Source organism: Fragaria vesca, linkage group LG6 (assembly GCF_000184155.1).
Source record: "Fragaria vesca subsp. vesca linkage group LG6, FraVesHawaii_1.0, whole genome shotgun sequence".
NCBI classification, from domain to species: Eukaryota; Viridiplantae; Streptophyta; class Magnoliopsida; order Rosales; family Rosaceae; genus Fragaria; species Fragaria vesca.
In genome coordinates this window covers 1,346,436-1,366,681 of record NC_020496.1, presented here as the reverse complement: position 1 = coordinate 1,366,681, position 20,246 = coordinate 1,346,436, and the positions used below count along the sequence as shown (strand labels likewise).

The 20,246-nt window shown below is 36.8% G+C and overlaps 1 protein-coding gene across 1 annotated transcript in view; it reads left to right on the top strand.

The window, feature by feature from the left end:
- LOC101298920 (translational activator GCN1-like) overlaps nt 1–16,840 on the top strand; it is a 20,793-nt gene extending 3,953 nt beyond the window's left edge. Inside the window, exons 9-59 of the mRNA XM_004304739.1 lie at nt 443–519; nt 635–671; nt 758–924; nt 1,345–1,528; nt 2,179–2,256; nt 2,470–2,589; nt 2,691–2,750; nt 2,860–2,985; nt 3,078–3,150; nt 3,246–3,415; nt 3,538–3,837; nt 3,922–4,038; nt 4,143–4,244; nt 4,322–4,471; nt 4,834–4,998; nt 5,127–5,303; nt 5,425–5,547; nt 5,684–5,764; nt 5,869–5,985; nt 6,394–6,566; nt 7,399–7,476; nt 7,587–7,734; nt 8,189–8,311; nt 8,426–8,482; nt 8,568–8,678; nt 8,763–8,954; nt 9,033–9,206; nt 9,966–10,076; nt 10,167–10,236; nt 10,343–10,421; nt 10,866–10,968; nt 11,041–11,211; nt 11,305–11,541; nt 11,701–11,807; nt 11,902–11,953; nt 12,043–12,149; nt 12,251–12,310; nt 12,388–12,502; nt 12,675–12,785; nt 12,880–13,017; nt 13,093–13,215; nt 13,339–13,410; nt 13,614–13,726; nt 14,035–14,193; nt 14,275–14,371; nt 14,450–14,632; nt 15,272–15,466; nt 15,546–15,725; nt 15,806–15,938; nt 16,055–16,133; nt 16,256–16,840. Coding sequence (XP_004304787.1) covers nt 443–519; nt 635–671; nt 758–924; nt 1,345–1,528; nt 2,179–2,256; nt 2,470–2,589; nt 2,691–2,750; nt 2,860–2,985; nt 3,078–3,150; nt 3,246–3,415; nt 3,538–3,837; nt 3,922–4,038; nt 4,143–4,244; nt 4,322–4,471; nt 4,834–4,998; nt 5,127–5,303; nt 5,425–5,547; nt 5,684–5,764; nt 5,869–5,985; nt 6,394–6,566; nt 7,399–7,476; nt 7,587–7,734; nt 8,189–8,311; nt 8,426–8,482; nt 8,568–8,678; nt 8,763–8,954; nt 9,033–9,206; nt 9,966–10,076; nt 10,167–10,236; nt 10,343–10,421; nt 10,866–10,968; nt 11,041–11,211; nt 11,305–11,541; nt 11,701–11,807; nt 11,902–11,953; nt 12,043–12,149; nt 12,251–12,310; nt 12,388–12,502; nt 12,675–12,785; nt 12,880–13,017; nt 13,093–13,215; nt 13,339–13,410; nt 13,614–13,726; nt 14,035–14,193; nt 14,275–14,371; nt 14,450–14,632; nt 15,272–15,466; nt 15,546–15,725; nt 15,806–15,938; nt 16,055–16,133; nt 16,256–16,295 — 6,315 coding nt within the window. The 3' untranslated portion in view covers nt 16,296–16,840. The remainder of the gene's footprint in view (nt 1–442; nt 520–634; nt 672–757; nt 925–1,344; nt 1,529–2,178; nt 2,257–2,469; nt 2,590–2,690; nt 2,751–2,859; nt 2,986–3,077; nt 3,151–3,245; nt 3,416–3,537; nt 3,838–3,921; nt 4,039–4,142; nt 4,245–4,321; nt 4,472–4,833; nt 4,999–5,126; nt 5,304–5,424; nt 5,548–5,683; nt 5,765–5,868; nt 5,986–6,393; nt 6,567–7,398; nt 7,477–7,586; nt 7,735–8,188; nt 8,312–8,425; nt 8,483–8,567; nt 8,679–8,762; nt 8,955–9,032; nt 9,207–9,965; nt 10,077–10,166; nt 10,237–10,342; nt 10,422–10,865; nt 10,969–11,040; nt 11,212–11,304; nt 11,542–11,700; nt 11,808–11,901; nt 11,954–12,042; nt 12,150–12,250; nt 12,311–12,387; nt 12,503–12,674; nt 12,786–12,879; nt 13,018–13,092; nt 13,216–13,338; nt 13,411–13,613; nt 13,727–14,034; nt 14,194–14,274; nt 14,372–14,449; nt 14,633–15,271; nt 15,467–15,545; nt 15,726–15,805; nt 15,939–16,054; nt 16,134–16,255) is intronic.
- Nucleotides 16,841–20,246: the final 3,406 nt, after the last annotated feature.

Here is a 20,246-nt window from a genome sequence, read left to right as displayed (position 1 = left end):
GATTCATATGCAAGAAACATGTCTACAAAATTTCAACTAATTCCATAATCATTTGGTCATTCAAATTGATGTAAACAATTGTAGGTTGTTAGATAAAATTAAAAGGAATATTGTGCTAATCAAATGGTTAAACGTTTTTCATTTTGGCTAATTTTTTGTAGGATTCATTGTGGGTAAGTAACTAGGGAATGAGTGGCTTTGATTGTCAAAATACATGCTAGAACTAAAAACATCCTTACTTTAAGAGTTTAAGGAGGTCCTCTTTAGATCCGGACCCATATAGAGGGAGGATTTAAAGAGGACCTCCTGAAATGGTCACTTGCTATAATCATCCTCCTCTAGAGAATTGTGATTTTTTTTTTTTGTCTATATATATATATATTTTTTTTTCTTTCTTCTATGAACAGCCTTTAATAGAGAAAATGTATGGCTTGCCCCACAGGTTTCAAAATTGGTGACTGAGGATTGCATGGCATGTGTCGATCTTCTTGAAGTCTTGCTGGTGGAACATTTGCAGAGGTTACTATTAATACACATATACATAAAGTTATATTTGAAATATGGATGTTTAATCATTGCTGCTGAGTAGTTTGGTGGTCTTCATATCATTAATTTTATTTACTTCATCATTCAGGGCGGTGGATTCCTTTTCTGTCAGATCATTGTCACAGGTAAATAAGCAATAGTATTACTCTGATTTGCTTTCTCAGTGAATAACTTTCTTAATTATTTCTAAGCACTTATTGGTTTGCTGCAGTTGATAATCTTTTTCATGTGCCACCCATGTTGGGATATTCGAAGAGTGGCTTATAATGCAACTAAAAAGATAGTTCCTGCTGCCCCGCAATTAGCTGAACATCTTTTGATTGAATTTGCGACTTTCATGTCTGTAGTTGAAGAGAAACATCGTATTTCAAAGTTAAGGTAAAGATCACTTTGGTACATTGTTTACCTTCTCTTTCCACTTGTTGTGTCTGAGAAGGCCAGAATAGGTTTTTTGAACCTTGTGTGTATTATAATTTTAAAAGCTTAAATCTGATCTAAAGTTAATCTCACATGCACTTCCATTTTGAAGAGGAGGAACTATTTGCTCTTGTTAGGTTTCCTTAACTTTAGTTATTCCTTGTTTCAATCATGTTTGCAGGCATTTATTATTTATTGTTTTCCATATATTGTAGAGTAATACCTACGTTATTTATTGCATATTTGATAATGATATTATGTACCTTTGTTTGTTTTGATGCTTGTATCTTGGTCGGTGCATATAAGGTTTTGATCATTGCATATCATTATTGTTTCGCTCTGGTCTGGTTGTGTTTACTGTTTAATTTTGCATGTATGTAGTGATACAGATAATTCAGCGGACTCCCAAGTACCGTTCCTTCCCTCGGTTGAGGTTTCGGTTAAGGCTTTACTTGTTATTTCATCAGTAGCTCTACCTGCAGCTCCAAGTGCATCAATGCGAGTTTTATTCTGTGGACATCATCCATACTTGGTTGGAACTGCAAAAAGAGATGCAGTTTGGAGGGTAAGTGTTTTCTGTGGTATTTGATGTTAACGGTCAGCATTCTATTTGCCTTTATAGTTTAGCAGGGTTATCTAGCTTTTAATTTATTCAGGACTCTTGTATTTTTTATCTATAAACAGTGGGGTCGTAGAGAATGTTGGAATTTTTATTGTCTGGTGCTTCCATTCTTGTACTCCCTTGCTCTTTTTATCGAGCTTTAATTGAAGTATCTTTCTGACAAAAAAAAAAAAAACAACAGCGGATTCGTAGATAATGTTAGAAATATTTTTAATACTGATATCAGAAAGTTAAAAGGTTTTGTTTAGATGGTAATTTTGTTTATGAACATGCTTGAAGATCAGGTAAAACCTTTTCCACTTTAAAGGGATCTGAGTAATAAGCAGCAAGTGATTGTATAGGTCTTAGCCAGTGATGTATATGCCTTTAGCATTGGTTATAAAATGTAGATCTGTTATTAGCATCAATATTGTAGAAGATTGTTTCAGGAAAGCGTCAAACCGCATTCATAATTCTAATAAGAAGTGGGGTTACTGCATTCATGTTTTCTTATATATATTGATGAGAAGTTGCCTGATAATTGCTCTATTTATTTATCGCGTTACGTCACAAAATGCATTTTTTAGCTGACTGATTTTTTTTTCTTTCCACAGAGGCTACATAAATGTCTGCATAAATGTGGTTTTGACATAAACAGCAATATTTTGGCTGACATCAAAAATTTATGCAAGGTATGGTTTTATTTTAAAATTGCCACATAGTTAATCATAAGGAGTGCTCTGGTTGTGGACACCTGATCCAGTATTTGTATCTATTTTCTTATTCCTCACTTTGTCTTAGAAAAAAAAAAAAAATTATCTTACATTTGACATTCTCAATGGTGGTTCGGTCACATGTTTTTCCAAGATGTAATGCATCTTTGTAAGCTCTTTGTTGCATTTCAGGGCCTACTGGAAACAATGTGGTTGTCAAGTACTAGTGCATCAGAGCAGCAAGCAGCCATATCTTCATTATCCACTCTGATGTCCATTGCACCTGGAGAAACGTATACGGAGTTTGAAAAGGTAACTTGTTTTTTTTATATATCTCAATTTCAATGAATGTTTATTTATTAGGACCACTGACATCCTACAAGATACTTACTGGAATTCGTTCTCTGTTGCAGCATTTGAAACACCTTCCTTACCGATATTCACATGATACACTTTCCGAAAATGATATTCGGGTTAGTTAAACTGTTAACGAGCACTAAATAAATTGACTTGTCTCGTAAATATTTACTTTGTTTCGTCTTGTAACTTATATTCTATTTGCTTCCGCATATACTGTATCAGATATTTCATACTCCTGAAGGCATGCTTTCCAGTGAGCAAGGTGTCTACATAGCCGAGTCTGTTGCTGCCAAGAACATGAAACAAGCGAAAGGCCGTTTTCGGATGTACGAGGACCTAAATGACATGGTATACACATATCTCTTCGGTATTTAAGAGTATGAGGATCTAATATAAAGTATTTATTCTGATAACATTCTTGAATTTGGATTTATACCCAGGACAATGGCAGTTCTAATCATTCTGCAAAAGTCGAGCAAAGCAGTAAAACTGGGAAGTCGACAAAGAAACCTGGTGACTTATTTTTGGCCTTTTTTTTGTACCAGATATTGTTTCTCTTAGCTTCATTTGTTTGTTCAATAGTGTAAAATAATTTTCAACTTTTCTAGAGAAAGCAAAGACTGCTAAAGAGGAGGCACGAGAGTTACAACTTAAGGAGGAGGCATCCATACGTGAGAAGGTCCGAGAAATACAGAAAAATCTGTCTTTAATGCTTAAAGCTCTTGGGGAAATGGCCATTGCAAATCCTGTTTTTGCACATAGTCAACTTCGTTCCCTGGTATGTGTTAAGCAGTGTGCCTCTTTTTGGAGTATATTGTATTTTACTACTGCCTATAGAATGTATTTGCTGAATACTGTGTGTCATTATTTAATGAATGTCAACCTTTCATCTGATATCAGGTTAACTATGTCGAGCCATTACTGAGGTCGTCAATAGTCAGCGATATCGCATATGAAACTATGGTGAAACTCTCTAGATGTACTGCTCCCCCTCTTTGTAATTGGGCCCTTGACATTGCTACTGCTTTGCGCTTAGTTGTGACTGAAGAAGATCGTCTTCTGTTGGATATGCTTTCATCAGCTGGGCAAGGGGAAGATGATAGACCATCTTTGAGTTTGTTTGAGCGAATAATTAACGCCCTTTCTGTATCTTGTAAATCGGGACCTCTTCCTGTTGATTCCTTCACTTTTGTTTTCCCCGTAAGCTTTCCTACATTCCCATAAGACAGAGTCAGCTCAATTGCACTTCTCTTTTGCTAATGTCTATATGATTTCTTCTGTCAGATAATGGAGCGAATTCTTTTAAGCTCTAAGAAGACCGGGCTTCATGATAAAGTGCTTCAGATCATTTATATGCACATGGACCCACTATTACCTCTCCCTAGGCTTCGAATGATTTCAGTTACGTATTTCTTCCTCATGACACTATTCAACATTAGTCTATTTATAATTTTTTTTTATTGTTATTTTCGTTTCAATCTCATTTATTTTACTTCTTTTAACAGGTTCTTTACCATGTTCTTGGTATTGTACAAGCTTATCAATCCTCTATTGGACCTGCGTTGAATGAGCTGTGTCTTGGTCTGCAGCCTGATGAAGTTGCACCGGTAAGCTCTTTCCATTTTACGTGTCATGCTTCATTGATGTGCTTTCAGAGTACTTATCCAAGGATGTGTTTCTTCAGGCTTTATATGGAGTTTATGCAAAATATCTTCACGTTAGAATGGCCTGTCTAACTGCTGTCAAATGCATTCCTACTGTTGCCAGTCGATCTCTTATTCAGAATGTTGAGGTTGCTACGAGTATTTGGATTGCTTTGCATGACCCAGAAAAGGTTTGGTTGACTAATTACTATTCTCAGCTGTGCGGTGTTTTGCACATATTGTTTTCTTTTACCTTGCACATATAGTTAAGGATCATTCCTGCAAGATCAGCTAGCTAAACTGGAACAGTTTGGTAATCTAAATTGTGGAAACAATTACATAACTGTAATCAAATAGCTAGTAATTTTCTGATTTGCTGATTTTTAGCAAGGATGACCCTAACACATGTTTTACCCTTTAAGCTCATGAAATTAACAAGAGTTGTCCACTAAAGTCGTTATTTTATTGCCTGGCCAATAAGTCTTTTCCTGCTTGGCCTCATTTATCTTATAAAGATAACTTATTCACTTTGTTTGCTTGGTGCTTTTGTCAGTCAGTTGCAGAAGCTGCAGAGGATTTGTGGGATCGCTATGGACATGACTTTGGGACTGACTATTCGGGCCTTTTCAAAGCACTTTCCCATATCCATTACAATGTCCGATTTGCTGCTGCAGAGGCATTAGCTGCTGCTTTGGATGAATCTCCTGATTCTATACAGGTTCGTAGGTTTGAACTTAACCTGCTTGATTTTTATTATTATTATTATTATTATTATTATTATTATTAGTATTTCTTTTATATTAGACATGTCCCTGAAATACTGAAACTTGTGTTCTTATAACCCAGGAATCCCTTTCTACTTTATTCTCCCTGTATATCCGTGACGCTGGTTTGACTGAGAACAATGTCGATGCTGGTTGGCTGGGCAGGCAGGGAGTAGCTTTGGCATTGCATTCTTCTGCTGATGTGCTGAGAACAAAAGACCTTCCTGTTGTTATGACATTTTTGATTTCAAGAGCATTGGTAAGATTTGTAATGCCATTCTTTGAATTACAAAGTGTACTGTCCATTGACATGAGATATTCTTAAGAATGGACATGGAAATTTGATTGTACTTCTTTTGTCAACGCTTCTTAATCTGCAGGCAGATCCTAATGCTGATGTTCGGGGGAGAATGATTAATGCTGGCATTATGATTATTGATAAGCACGGAAAAGATAATGTGTCTTTGCTATTTCCTATCTTTGAGAACTACTTAAACAAAAAGGTAATTCTCCTTTTTTTAATCTTGTGATAGCAGTGAAAAACCCAGTTAGTTGAGCTCTATTTTTGTGTCTGTCTCCATGCAAAGCCCTTGTAAGCTACTGTCAGTTTAACATATAAAATAATTGGACTTTTTGCAGGCATCGGATGAGGAGACATATGATTTGGTTCGTGAGGGTGTTGTTATTTTCACCGGAGCTTTGGCAAAACATTTGGCAAAGGTGATATTTATTGTATTTTCCTTTCTTCACTCTTTTCCTTTCTGTGAGCCGTAGCAACTCTGGAGTTTACAATTTACATGCATCTTCATTTTGTGCTTCTGCAGGATGATCCAAAAGTACACACTGTTATAGAGAAGTTGTTGGATGTCTTGAATACTCCATCAGAAGCTGTTCAGCGGGCAGTTTCAACATGCCTATCACCATTAATGCAATCAAAGCAAGTATGACAACAACTCAAATACCGCTAATGTTTGGATTTTAACCTTTTTTATTAGTTTTTTGTGAAATGAAACATATTTCATTAAAAATAATATGAAATCATTCAAATATCAGATACAGCTCTAGTTCGGATGGTAGCCTTAATGACCGTTTACTTGTTTGCCTTTATTTTAGTTTTCTGCTTAGCATGTGACACAGATTTATGTAAATATTGGAGAAAATCACTACAGTAGATACCTTGTCCACTAGTCAACAAGTGGCCATTTCAGTAAAATGGACAGCGTTGTCCTGTTAGATTAATGTTGCTCTGTTTTTTTTTTGTCACATTTGTTATTCTTGAAGACTGTTGATAGAGACTGTACATTCATTATTGAAGAGGAAAGCTAATTTGATTCTTTTCCCTGTACAAGGATGATGGCCAAGCTCTTGTTTCACGGATTTTGGATCAATTGATGAACAGTGATAAGTATGGGGAACGCCGTGGAGCTGCTTTTGGGCTTGCTGGAGTAGTCAAGGGATTTGGTATTTCTTCCTTGAAGAAGTATGGAATTGTGAACATACTACAGGAAGGTCTTGTTGATAGGTTGGTGTTTTAAATGTCTTTAGAAGGTTATTATTGAGTATTCCAAAAAAGTTGGATCAGATAACTGCTGGTCATTGAATGAGATCTGGTCACTAAATGAAATAATAGTCTAACGGTATCGTTGCAGAACTGATCTTTTGTCCACTGTTTGAGATTATGGTGGATGGTAGGATATAGACCCACAAATTTATTTCTCTCCCCTGATATCATGCAAAACGATGTTAGGACTTCAACATAACATGAGTATGTGGGGCCACACTTTTCTCAGCATTTGATGTTTAAGAAGGAATTAAATGACCCCCCTCCTTCTGTGGAGGGTGCTTTTGCCACATTTAAATTAGCATGTCATGTACTATTTATGCATGTAGTTTGTAACCTTAGTGGTTTTAGCCTCTAGTTATGTGTTGTTATGTCATGTGGTATTTAGAAGGATATTTGATTCCTTTCTTGTTCTTTGGTTGTGGATTCATTATTCACCTCCTGAAATCAAGTAGCTTGGTTGAGTTGGGTCCTTGCTGAAGCCCTACTTTATTTCTGCTCTTTGTGGAGGGGATAAGCCTAAGATTGTGCAAAGGGGCTTATGTTTGGGTGGATTGGTCTGAAAGAAATAATAAAAAAAAATTGAGGGCAAAAGTTTGGGAGGTAGCGGACTTCTTATGGATCATTTTAGTCTCTGGGCTTGGTTTGACTTCAGATTGTTCTGTTTCTTTTTGTTCGGAATATGGATTAGGAAGACACTATTTGGTTTAGTAGTTTTGTTCTTTTTGGTTGAATCTATTTCCACTAATCAGAGTCATTCTTCTTTGTTTTGTTTTTTTATATTTTATTACAGGAACTCTGCAAAACGTCGGGAAGGGGGTTTGCTTGGATTTGAGTGTCTATGTGAAACACTTGGAAAATTATTTGAACCGTAAGTGAACATTTTTTAGTTGCCAACTAAGTGATCTTTCCTGATGGTTCTAATTATACATCTGACCTCCCTCCCTCTCTCTCTCTCTCTCTCAATTCTTTTTGGTGCAGGTATGTAATACAAATGTTGCCACTACTGTTGGTCTCATTTTCTGATCAAGTTGTTGCAGTGCGTGAAGGTGCTGAGTGTGCTGCTCGTGCAATGATGTCTCACCTTACTGCTCAGGGAGTGAAACTGGTCCTTCCATCTCTTTTGAAGGTATTTATTTGCTGCCCAGACCCTATTTATTCATTTGTTTTCCCTCTTTGGTTTTGATGCATGTTAACAATGTTGCTATTTGAATTCACCTCTTTATTTGAAAGTTCATGTAAGTTGATCCTATTATTATATAGGTTAAATTTATTGGACAATATCTGATTGCTAACTTTTGTAATGCAGTATTATCATTATAATTTATGTTTAATTTTTTTTTTTTTTTTTTTTTCATTTGGTCTGTTGTCAGTGCCTCAAACAGTCAAACATATCTTATCTACTATTTGAGAGCTTTACTTCTATGGATTCCTGGTTCTCTATTAGCTTCTCAATTTTATTACCATCTATTCTGTCTTCTACAAAGAAGGCAGTTCTTGTTCTTCACAAAATTTATTTTGATGCTCTGGTCCTGCCCAGTTTCAAGTGATGAGTTTTCTGTATGGATATCTTATCTGGACAGGGTCTTGAAGATAAAGCTTGGCGAACAAAGCAAAGTAGTGTTCAACTGCTTGGTGCTATGGCCTTTTGTGCTCCTCAGCAGCTGTCTCAGTGTCTGCCCAGGATTGTACCAAAACTGACTGAGGTTCGTCTTTATTAAACATAACTGTCTGTATTACTTTCTCTTGGAAATGAATGTAACTATAGTATATCCTTATAGTCTCATGATTTATTCTTTACCATTTTGTTATAATTGCAGGTTTTAACAGACACCCACCCTAAAGTTCAGTCGGCAGGACAAACAGCCCTTCAACAGGTTTTAGACTGTGCCGTGTTTCATTACCTATGTTTCTTTTATAATTGTTGTTCTCAATTTTTTTTTTCTTTTGGGCAATTCCTAGGTTGGGAGCGTAATAAAGAATCCTGAGATAGCTTCATTGGTCCCTACTCTTCTTCTGGGTCTGACAGATCCAAATGACTATACAAAATATTCTCTGGATATTCTCTTGGGGGTAAGGTTTACAAAACAAATTTTTATTTATTTTTTAGTCTGGTATATGTATTCTATGTATTTAGCTATATATTTTTTTTTTCAGACAACATTCATCAATTCAATTGATGCTCCTTCACTTGCACTCTTGGTGCCAATAGTACATAGAGGGCTAAGAGAGAGGGGTGCAGAGACTAAAAAGAAAGCAGCCCAAATAGTAGGCAATATGTGTTCCCTTGTTACAGAGCCAAATGATATGATTCCGTACATAGGGCTGCTTCTTCCTGAAGTGAAAAAGGTATCAATTTGTAAGTGTGTTAGATTGACTTCTGGTTAACAACTATTTTTACTGATTATTTCTTCTCAACAAAAACAGGTTCTTGTGGATCCAATTCCAGAAGTTAGGTCAGTTGCTGCAAGGGCCCTTGGATCCCTTATAAGGGGAATGGGTGAAGATCATTTCCCAGATCTTGTTCCCTGGTTGATGGATACACTTAAATCAGATAATAGTAATGTTGAGCGATCTGGAGCAGCTCAAGGGCTAAGTGAGGTAACCATTACCTCTGAATATGAAAGTTCTCCTTTTTATCTTTGTGTCCTTAAACTTCTACTGTTATCCATTTTTGGGAACTTGCTGAATAAGACAAGTTTAAGTTGGTCTTGATATGAAGACATCCTTTGTTAGGTGTTGTAGCTAGATTTATTGTTAATTTTCTTTTGAAACGAGATTCATTGTTATTTGGTAAGGGCAAAGGGATAGATTCAATGGTAATATAAAGCTTTGTTGAATAGTCTGTGGTGACAGTTGATACAGTAAATTTGTTTTTTCTTATCATCATATAAATCATGTGATAGATTTGTGGAATTTTGGTTTTCATTATACATAAGTGAATTGATGGGTGGCAATGAAGTATAAGGTGATTACTTTCTTTGACCACACCATTAGGAGGTTTTTTTGATGGCTTAGATGTATTATTTCACCTTTTTGCTTTAATAGGCATACATTTTTGTTAGGAACTATATAACTATTTGGAGGAAATATACTTTTAGAAAAAGATATTATGCTTGGTCAATCTGATGGAAAGTTTAGCCATGTTGGTTTTTCCTGCACATGTACTTTGATCCTATGTACTTCTTCGAAAGTTGATTTTGTCTGTTTTTTTTTCCCTTGGAATTTCTGGAGAAGTTTTTAATTTTTTTTGTTGTTGTTCTTTTCTTTTCTTCACAATCCATTGCTCTTAAAGATACACTGGGAGTCTTTGGTTTTCTTAATATATTAGTTTTCTAAGATATAATCAATTCAATCCAGGTACTAGCTGCACTTGGGACTGAGTATTTTGAGCATGTACTTCCTGATGTTATCCGAAATTGTTCTCATCAAAAAGCATCTGTGCGTGATGGGCATTTGACGTTATTCAAGGTGAGGACAATATGTTGTAAACTATCATAACCACTTCCTGCATTGTTTTATTTACTGGCTCTGTTTAACACTTTCCTAAACTTTTTGTAGTATTTACCAAGGTCCTTAGGCGTCCAATTCCAGAATTATTTACAGAAGGTGCTGCCTGCTATTATAGATGGTTAGTACACTTTCTAATGTGGATTTCTGGTTTGTAGTCAAGTAGATGGAAGTATTCATCCCTATATAATTCCATTGAAACTCAATGTGCTGTTATACCCGTATAGGTCTTGCTGATGAAAATGAGTCTGTACGTGAAGCAGCACTAGGTGCGGGACATGTTCTGGTTGAGCATTATGCGATAACGTAAGCACTCTTCTGGTTGATCACTGCTGATAACTTGAGAACTCCAGTGGAGTTTGTTTCTACGAGTGGTTGATAGTGAATGTAGTGTATATAGACTTGTTTACATCAGTTGATCCTTGGCGAATGAGCTACACAAGGGGACTTGGCCCTCTCCCATCCTCTAAACCCCATAATCTGGGTGAATGTTGATTTCATAGCTTTTTGTTCCTTTGTATTGAAGGCTATCAGAAGTGGGATTTTTAATTGTTATTTATAGTATCAGAATCTGGAAGGTTCTGCAACTTTGAAAATGCAAGCATTTTGTGAATACGTGAATCATGAGTGTTGTAGGGATTTGGCTCACTCATAATTTACTGAGAAGCCTTTTATGACTTTGTATAGTTACCTACCCTATTTACTGTCGCCATAACGGTATTCATCTAATAGGTTACGTATTGTTTTCAGGTCATTACCTTTGCTCCTACCTGCTGTTGAAGATGGTATCTTTAATGATAGTTGGCGAATCCGTCAAAGCTCTGTGGAATTATTGGGGGATCTGTTATTTAAGGTAATTTCATTTCAGCCTCTTTCAGTTTCCCTTTCTTGTGATAGGTTGTAATTAATCATGTTATTTATCTAGGTCGCGGGTACTTCTGGAAAAGCTTTACTGGAGGGTGGCAGTGATGATGAAGGTGCAAGTACTGAAGCACAGGGGCGGGCTATCATTGAGGTTCTTGGAAGGGATAAGCGTAATGAAATTCTTGCTGCATTGTACATGGTTCGAACTGATGTCAGCTTAACAGTTCGTCAGGTAATGAGAGTAATTTGTTTCAGGATTTTGTTCTGCCATCTTATTTTGAGTTTATATCAGACATCTAAATCATTTTATCCTGTTTCATTTCAGGCTGCGTTGCATGTATGGAAAACTATAGTGGCAAATACCCCAAAGACTCTAAAGGAAATAATGCCAGTTTTAATGAATACTCTAATTGCCTCTCTTGCATCATCATCCTCTGAAAGGCGGCAGGTTGCTGCACGTGCACTGGGTGAGCTTGTCAGGAAGCTTGGTGAGAGAGTGCTGCCATTGATCATCCCTATTTTATCCCAAGGGTTGAAAGACTCTGACACCAGTAGACGACAAGTGAGAAAACTATTCTGTTTTTCCTGTTTTTAGGTTTAGATTCTTTTACTGCTTGGTTTTAGAAAAAACAGTCGAGTATATAGTTATCACCCTGATCATTCAGAGTAAACCTGTATGACAGTTATGTTGACAGATTTCTAATAATCTTCCGACTCACAGGGTGTATGCATTGGCCTGAGTGAAGTAATGGCAAGTGCCGCTAAAAGTCATTTGTTGAGTTTCATGGATGAGCTAATTCCAACCATTCGAACTGCTCTTTCAGATAGGTATTGGTTTTCTTTATTTTATTTTATTTTGAATAATTGTCTCGAGCTTGTTCCTTTGGTAAATCTTACAAGTGATATATTTATTTGCTAACAGCATGCCCGAAGTTCGTGAGTCTGCTGGAATAGCATTCAGCACTCTGTACAAGGTACTTCTTATTGTTTATCGTTACATAGGAATTATTTTTAAAACGTCGTTGATTGATACAGTTAGTAATATTATCATGTCACAATGTAGAATGCTGGAATGCAAGCGATTGATGAAATTGTTCCTAGTCTTTTGCATGCGTTGGAGGATGCTCGAACTTCTGATACAGCACTTGATGGTCTCAAACAAATCTTAAGGTGAAAAACCCGTTTTCTACATTTACATGTCTCTTGCTTGCTTGTTGTACCACATGTATGTTTTGTATTTTAGTTCTAATTTGCTCCATTTTCTCGTTCAGTGTCAGGATTTCTGCGGTTTTACCGCACATTTTGCCCAAGCTGGTCCAGCTCCCACTGACGTATGTTATATTTTCTCAAGTTAATGTTAAATGCCTTTTTCGGCCCCTCATATTTACTGATTGTTTTACATATTCAGTGCACTTAATGCACATGCTCTCGGAGCTGTAGCTGAGGTTGCCGGGCCTGGTCTTAACTCTCATCTTGGTACTGTTCTTCCTGCCTTACTTACTGCAATGGGTGATGATGCAAAGGTATGCCATTAGGATGCCCAAGCCAAGTAAAATCTTCTTTGCTTACTTCCAAAAACAATTTTTTTATTTTTTACCTCTTGGATTAGTGTATATGCCTCGTGTTGTCTATACACATTAAGTGGCTAGAATGCTAGATGTTACTAAGATCTGATTGTCCACTTGGAAATGTTAGGATGTTCAAACATTGGCAAAGGAGGCTGCTGAAACTGTGGTCTTAGTTATAGATGATGAAGGTGTTGAATTTCTTACATCTGAGCTCCTTAGAGCTGTCAGCGAAAGTCAGGTATGTAGTTGAAAAATTGTCATTTCAATTAAGTCTCTCCCTCCCTCCTGGGCTGCTGTATCTCACCCTTCGTTGCTGTTTTTCATGGTTTCAGGCTTCAATCAGAAGAAGTGCCGCTTATCTTATCGGCTATTTCTTCAAAAACAGTAAATTATATTTGGTTGATGAAGCACCAAACATGATATCTACCTTGATTGTCTTGCTCAGCGATTCTGATTCTGCTACTGTGGCAGTATGTGCTGTTCATATTTCAAGTTCTGTTGTTATATCGTATACAGAACATTTTATATAAGATTCTGTTGAACAGGTTTCTTGGGAAGCATTGTCAAGGGTTGTAAGTTCAGTCCCCAAGGAGGTACTTCCTTCATATATTAAGTTAGTACGAGATGCTGTGTCGACTTCCAGAGATAAGGAGCGTAGGAAAAAGAAGGTGGGGAAGCAGTTTAGATTGCTGAATATCATTGATGCTTTAGTTTATCTCATATATGGGTTGTATCCTAGAAACTTTTATTGAAACGTGTTAATCTGATTGTGTATGTTTTATACCTTGCAGGGAGGACCTATTGTCATACCTGGACTTTGTTTACCAAAAGCACTTCAACCATTGCTTCCAATATTTCTCCAGGTATGCTAGCTAACTTTCCCCTAGGATACACTAACAATCAGCAATATCGGTCTTCTTTTTGGTTTTAGTGCTTCCGCTAGTTACAAGTTATATTACATGATGTCACATGTTTAAGTTGCTCTTTTTCTGCATGTTGATTTGATTTATTACTTTGCCTATTTGCTTTTCTGGAACTAATATTTGGTCTATGTCTCTACCTTTAGGGTTTAATAAGTGGATCTGCTGAACTGAGAGAGCAAGCGGCACTGGGTCTTGGTGAACTGATTGAAGTGACTAGTGAAAAGGCACTCAAAGAGTTTGTTATTCCAATTACTGGGTATGTCTGAATTTTAACTATGTAGATTTTTTTTGTAACCTAAATTTGATGAATTTTACTTTGACCCTATAAAAGATTTTGTAAAGTGAAGAAGGTGGTTTGCTTATGACTTATGACCCTATTTCTGCTCTTTTGAGATCATTATACTGTGCAATTCAAACTCTTGATTATTGCATTACGAGCTAGTAGTTTGGTGATCCAATTACTGTCCAGATAACTTAGCTTTTTATTTCTAATTTATATTATTTTCTAAGTCAAGCTTGTGCTCAAATTCAACCATCTGACTTTTTTTTTTAACATGACTGTAGGCCTCTTATCCGGATAATAGGTGACCGGTTCCCTTGGCAGGTGAAGAGTGCTATTTTATCTACCTTGACAATCATAATCAGAAAAGGTGGGATGGCTTTGAAACCATTTCTTCCGCAACTTCAAACAACATTTGTCAAGTGTCTACAAGATAACACAAGGTTAGGTTTGGCCTTTTATAGTCATTTTAGCATGTATGCTTTTAGGCTCATCTGGCTAACTAGATGTTCTGTTAACCGCAGAGTTGTTCGCTCAAGTGCTGCGCTTGCGCTTGGAAAGCTTAGTGCTTTAAGTACCCGGGTGGACCCTCTAGTTGGAGACCTGCTGTCCAGTTTGCAGGTGATTGTTAGTTAGGATCTTTGATGCACCTATATTCCAGAGCCTGACTGTATTATTGATCATGATTTCTCTGTTCAGTCTTTGGATGCTGGGGTTCGGGAGGCAAGTTTGTCTGCTTTAGAAGGTGTCTTAAAGCATGCTGGGAAGAGCGTGAGCACTGCTGTTAGAACTCGTGTCTACTTACAGCTTAAGGATATGATTCATCATGATGATGACGAGGTTCGAATATCTGCTGCAAGCATTTTGGGTATCATGTCCCAGGTATGCGGTGAATAACCGAGGAACTGTCCAATATCTCTTTCATATTCTGTTAAACTCTGCGCTTTGGATGTGTGTTTAACTCTTTCTTAATCATGATGTTCACAATCGTGTATTGTTAACACATGGTTTAAAAGGAAAGTGTGGTACATATAAATTCTTCTCCTTTAGACATCTTGAAAATCTTACACATAAAATCTGATGAGGCACCATAAGCCTGCAAGTTCAACATTATCCACTCATGAACTTGTGGTATATCTGCAACTACTTGAATAATAATTAACCACAATGGTAGATTCATGAACTTGCATTCAGCATTCAGTACAAGTTAATAAAAGGGTATTCATCCTATGCTGGATTACAGCTTGTAATCATTCTCCTGATATGACAGTGATGACTTATTTTTAATCTGGTAAAAGGAAAAGGAAATTGTGGAAGTGTGAAATTTGATTAGATAAGTTGAATCTTTGTATGGAATAAGATATGGTTGACCACTACATCATGAGATTTGTCACCTATGTAAATTGATTTTGTGAATACAAATGACTCACTGGCCTTGCCTCATTGGTTCATTATTATCTGCTTAATTCTAATTTGGTTCTGTGTTGTTCCCTCTTGTTAACTTTCTACTGATAATTGCAGTACATTGAAGATACCCAGCTGACCGAGCTGCTTCAGGAACTGTCAAGTTTTCCATTGTCACTTAGCTGGTCTGCTCGGCATGGTTATGTACTTACAATTTCATCCATGCTCAGGCACATCCCCTCCACCGTCTGTGCTTCTACAGTGTTTCCGTCCATCCTGGACCAGCTTAAAGCAGCCTTGAAAGATGAGAAGGTAGTTTAATCGAGCATTTGCTTTCTTTCTTTAATCTTATTATGCTTTGCAAACTACTTACAAACTTTCCTTTAGACAGTTCCCGCTTCGTGAAACTTCAACCAAGGCATTTGGGAGACTTCTCGTTTATAAAGTCCGAAATGATCCTTCGAATACCTCAGTACAGTTAGAAATTATATCATCTTTAGTCTCAGCATTGCATGATGATTCCAGTGAAGTTAGAAGAAAGGCGTTATCTGCTATAAAGGCAGTTTCGAAGGTATTTGCTTTTGAGTTTGGAAACTATGGACTTCTGTATTCTACATATTATTAGGTTATTGATGTTAATTTGCCTTGCAGGAAAGTTCTTCACCTATTGCAGCCCATATGAACATTATTGGACCTGCACTGGCTGAATGTTTGAAGGATGGAAGTACACCCGTGAGACTTGCAGCGGAAAGATGTGCTCTGCATGCCTTCCAATTGGCAAAGGGTACTTTTCTGCTTGATTTGATCATATACTGCAAAGACTTGTAAACTTTTCCAGTGATCCAGTTTTTAAAGTAATGAGATGCAGATGTGACTGTGCTTCTGTTTCATGTTTTGCAGGTCCTGATAATGTTCAAGCTGCACAGAAGTTCATCACAGGCTTAGATGCTAGACGGATATCAAAACTTTCAGAACATAGGTATATCTCGGTACTCTGGTGACATATTTCTCTTACCTTTGTGGTTTGTTAACAGTTATTTGTTCCAGGAGACATTTTTTTTTTTTCACTGGCTTCACCTGTTTGTTGCATCTCAAATGCAGTGATGATAGTGAAGGGGAGGATGACTCGGCAAGTGGCTGAATGAGTTGCTTTGTGACCGTCGATCTTTGTCCTTCTCAAGAGTGGAACTATAGAAAATACGGAGACAAATGCGGTTATACAGAGATAATACACAGTCCTGGATACCCAATTTTTCTCACTTGGGTGTTATAAATTTCATGTATAGAATGAAGGCGCGGTGATATGCCAATCCTATTTTTGTAATCCACAATTCTACATTATGTTTCATATATGTTCAAAGTGTAATGATCACTCTGATTTTAATTCCATCATAGGTTCCATTTTTGAAAAATCTTTCATGAGAGATTTTTTGTTGCTTCCCGAGTACTCGTCCTGGGATATGGAGCGGCAGATAGGGATATTGGTGAGGTCTTATTGTTGTGTAGATGAGATCTTTGCAGTTGTGACAAGTCTGTTTATAACTACTGAGAAAGAATGTGGTTGATGAAGAGAACGCTGGGACACCATGAGACCTGTCTATGGTGGTAGTTTATGGTGGATTGTTTACGACACTTTGCCTTATGTGCTACTGCTCCATACATTGCCCAACACCGACTCTAGCCGGGATATCTACTATTATGAAGCGAGGGGTTTAGAAATTCATCAAATTATGTTCTACCTAAATTATCTTTATTGTTTAGCTGAAACAATAAAAATAAAAATAGTAGATAATTATAGAAAGTGGATGTGGGAAGTTGAAATTTATAACTGCAATAAGAAACTCTCTACTACACACATACTAACTTCACAAAAAGAGAAAATAGCTACAAATAGAAAAAATACATATTCGTGTGTATAAAGACCGGTAGTACTAAATGGGACCCAAAATGGCTTAAGTTTTCATGTTTAGGAATAATGATAACGGTTTGTTTCGCCATCTTTGGGTTTCTTTCTTTCTTTTTAGGCTTCTCATCTTTTTGGTATGATTTGGTACTTCCATTGAGGAACGAGAGACAAAAAGGAAGCAACTGTCCTACTTATTTCGTAGTTGGTGTTCTCTTGCTTAGCTAAAGGGATTCGATCGCCACCTACAGTCATGTTATATCTTACCTTAGCCATCAAATTACATGAGCTACTGATTGCAAGCCACACCAAATAGTAAGAGAGGAGGGTTTCATTTTGGTAATACAATCATAGAGTTAGACGGTTAGGTGACACAAACAATAGAAAACCATATCCATTCATGCCTTCTTGCCTTGGAAGCAATAACAATAAGCAAAGACTATACTGCCCTTCGACGGAGAAGGGGTTTTGGATTTGTGACATGGGTGGCCAAGCCACCACAGTAGAGTAGACAGATACCAAATCCATGTACAGGCTATTAATTTAGAGGTAGCTAGCACAATTTATCATGAAGGATATTGGACCCTCTGCAACATTGTGAGGTCATTGTCCAATTTAATCATTTTGGTGCTAACAACAATGAGTATGAATTTACACTTGGGAATTTATCGTTGCTCATATGATTGAGAGTTGACGAGGATCTTGACTTTGATGGGGTATTCATGTTTTACTGTTATGCTATCAAGCTCTAAAATGAAAGCACAGTGTATGGAATTAAGGTTGGCCTTCAACTCTTCAATGATCTTGTGTAGGTATATGACTGAAAACCAAAGCCAATGTTCTCAAAGGTGAATGCGTGAGGCAAAACATTTGCGATTGTCTCAGTAATGAGATAGCACTTAGCAAAATGATATATTTCTTATTGCAGAACTGTAATGAGATCGATCGGAAATTGGTAGGTATGATTCAAAATAGTATTGTAAGTCCACATTAACCTGATGTTCATCATTTCATATCTGGTTTGCACAATTGTATGTATAAACCTAATCCCTTACACTGAAATTGACCATATAATTACTACTGGGTACGTACTCTGCCATATCTATATCACTGTATGGTAATAAATTAGCATACAAGAATAGCTAGGGTCGTCTTATCTTCATCATACTCGTTTCCCAGATTTCTCCAAGCCCCTAGGCAAATTCAATTGAATATCAAACTCATTGGACCGAAAATGGACCACTCAGTTTGTGCTTCCAGAGGGCAGAGCCTCCCCGAGCCAGTAGGACTATAAATACAAATCAAATGAGAAAATATTTTTACCTTATATATATGTAATAACGAGAGAGAGGGTATTTGTGTGATTTAAGTTAGTGAGGTTGGAGAGGTTGAGTCAAATCCCAGACTGGTCGAGCTGAGAAGGCTGACAACCAAATTTTTTCTGAGCTTAGCAAAGAGAAGCATTTTGATCGAGATTCGAGAATAGAAGCTTACACCCATTTATTAGTTCAAACAGATTTATTCATTTCATATTCTTCATCATCTGTTATTTTATTACCTGGGACATTGATGAATCTGTCATTTTTATTCAAAAATGTATAGCACATGGAGAAGGGTGCAGTTCTAGCACAGATCAAGGAACTTGCTTGCGACCCAATGCTTTCGCAGTTGAAAAAAATAAAGAAAAATCCAAACAAAGCATACGTTTCAAATATATCTGCTTCCTTGCTTGGGTTTCATCACCTCAAAGTCCAAACCCTAGGCACTCACACGATGATCACTATGTTATAACAACTATATATCTTGGATAAAGATATAAGCCATGGCATTAGTACATTCTAGCTATGTACCAATTAGCATTACTATATGAGCACAATGATCAGTTTAGACCCTGTATGGCTGTATTCCTATTTAGTTAGTGTATAAGAATACTTAATTAAGGGAAAGGAATCAAAATCCTAAAAGAGTTGAGACTTCAAAATGTATCAATTTTCTTACCCTATGTGCTTGTTTTCATGTAGTATATATCCTTAAGAATGACACAAAAACTTGTTGTTTAATTTTCATGTAGCATATTTCCATCTTATTATATATAGTATGGGAATGCATAATTTTAGGTCCTGGCATGGGTAGCCGGATTAGTACTATGTAGGAAGATTAAACAAAGAATCCTTAAACACACCCTAACAAGAAACACAAACCAATTACATTGTGTATCTACTGATTAGCATTATTATTAGTATCAGTTTCCTTCTTTCACCAAATTGATTTTTCATGAATATATTCTCAACCCACACAAATTCATTCTAAAGTTACTAATCAAGGGAATAAACAGAATATCACAATTGTAGATCTCGATTAGTATGCGAAAACCCACAAAATCTAGTAAAATAGTTCAAGTCATTCTCAAGTATCTGATCCGGAACCAAACAAATCGATCTTATTTATATATAACCTATAAATTTTTCTTATTCCGATGAACTGTAACGTATATAAGTTGACTGTAACAGTGTAACCTATCATATTCACTAATTCACACTCTGATTGACCTCCAAGATTTAGGAAATGAAAGGGTGACGTGGAAGAAAGCTAGCATATACTTGTGGAGGGTTATAAAAAGTAAAACACAGACATGGAGACGAGACTGGGAAGGGAAGCAAAGCCATGGAAGGTAAAGAGTAGAAGAAGTAGAACAAGTTAGAAGGTGTCGTGTGCGGTTTCAACAAGAGAGAAAATATTAAAGGCGAAGTGTCTGGTGGCAGATACACATTGAATTGGAGCAATAAAAGAGAGAGAGACCGAGCTGTTTCAGTTGGCCGGGGGTATAATTAGGTCTGCCTTTTTAATTTTCCGGCCTGGTTTTCATTCTTTTTTATATATTTCCTTATATTCATTTCTAGCCTGGCCTTAAATTTCTTTGCCTCAACTTGTGCAATTCACAAAAACCTAAAACCAATATTTAAACAAGAAAACAGGGCATCAGTGATTGCTTGCGGTTTGTATATGAAACCAATGTAGAGCTAGCAATGATGATCTTGATGCTGAAGGGTCTGAGAAACTAGGAGGGCCTTTGCTCTTCTTCTTCTTCTGCTGAATTATCCTTCACCCACCTCCTCTTCCTCACCATTAAGAAAGAGAGAGAGAGAGAGAGAGAGAGAGAGAGAGAGAGAGAGAGAGAGAGAGAGAGAG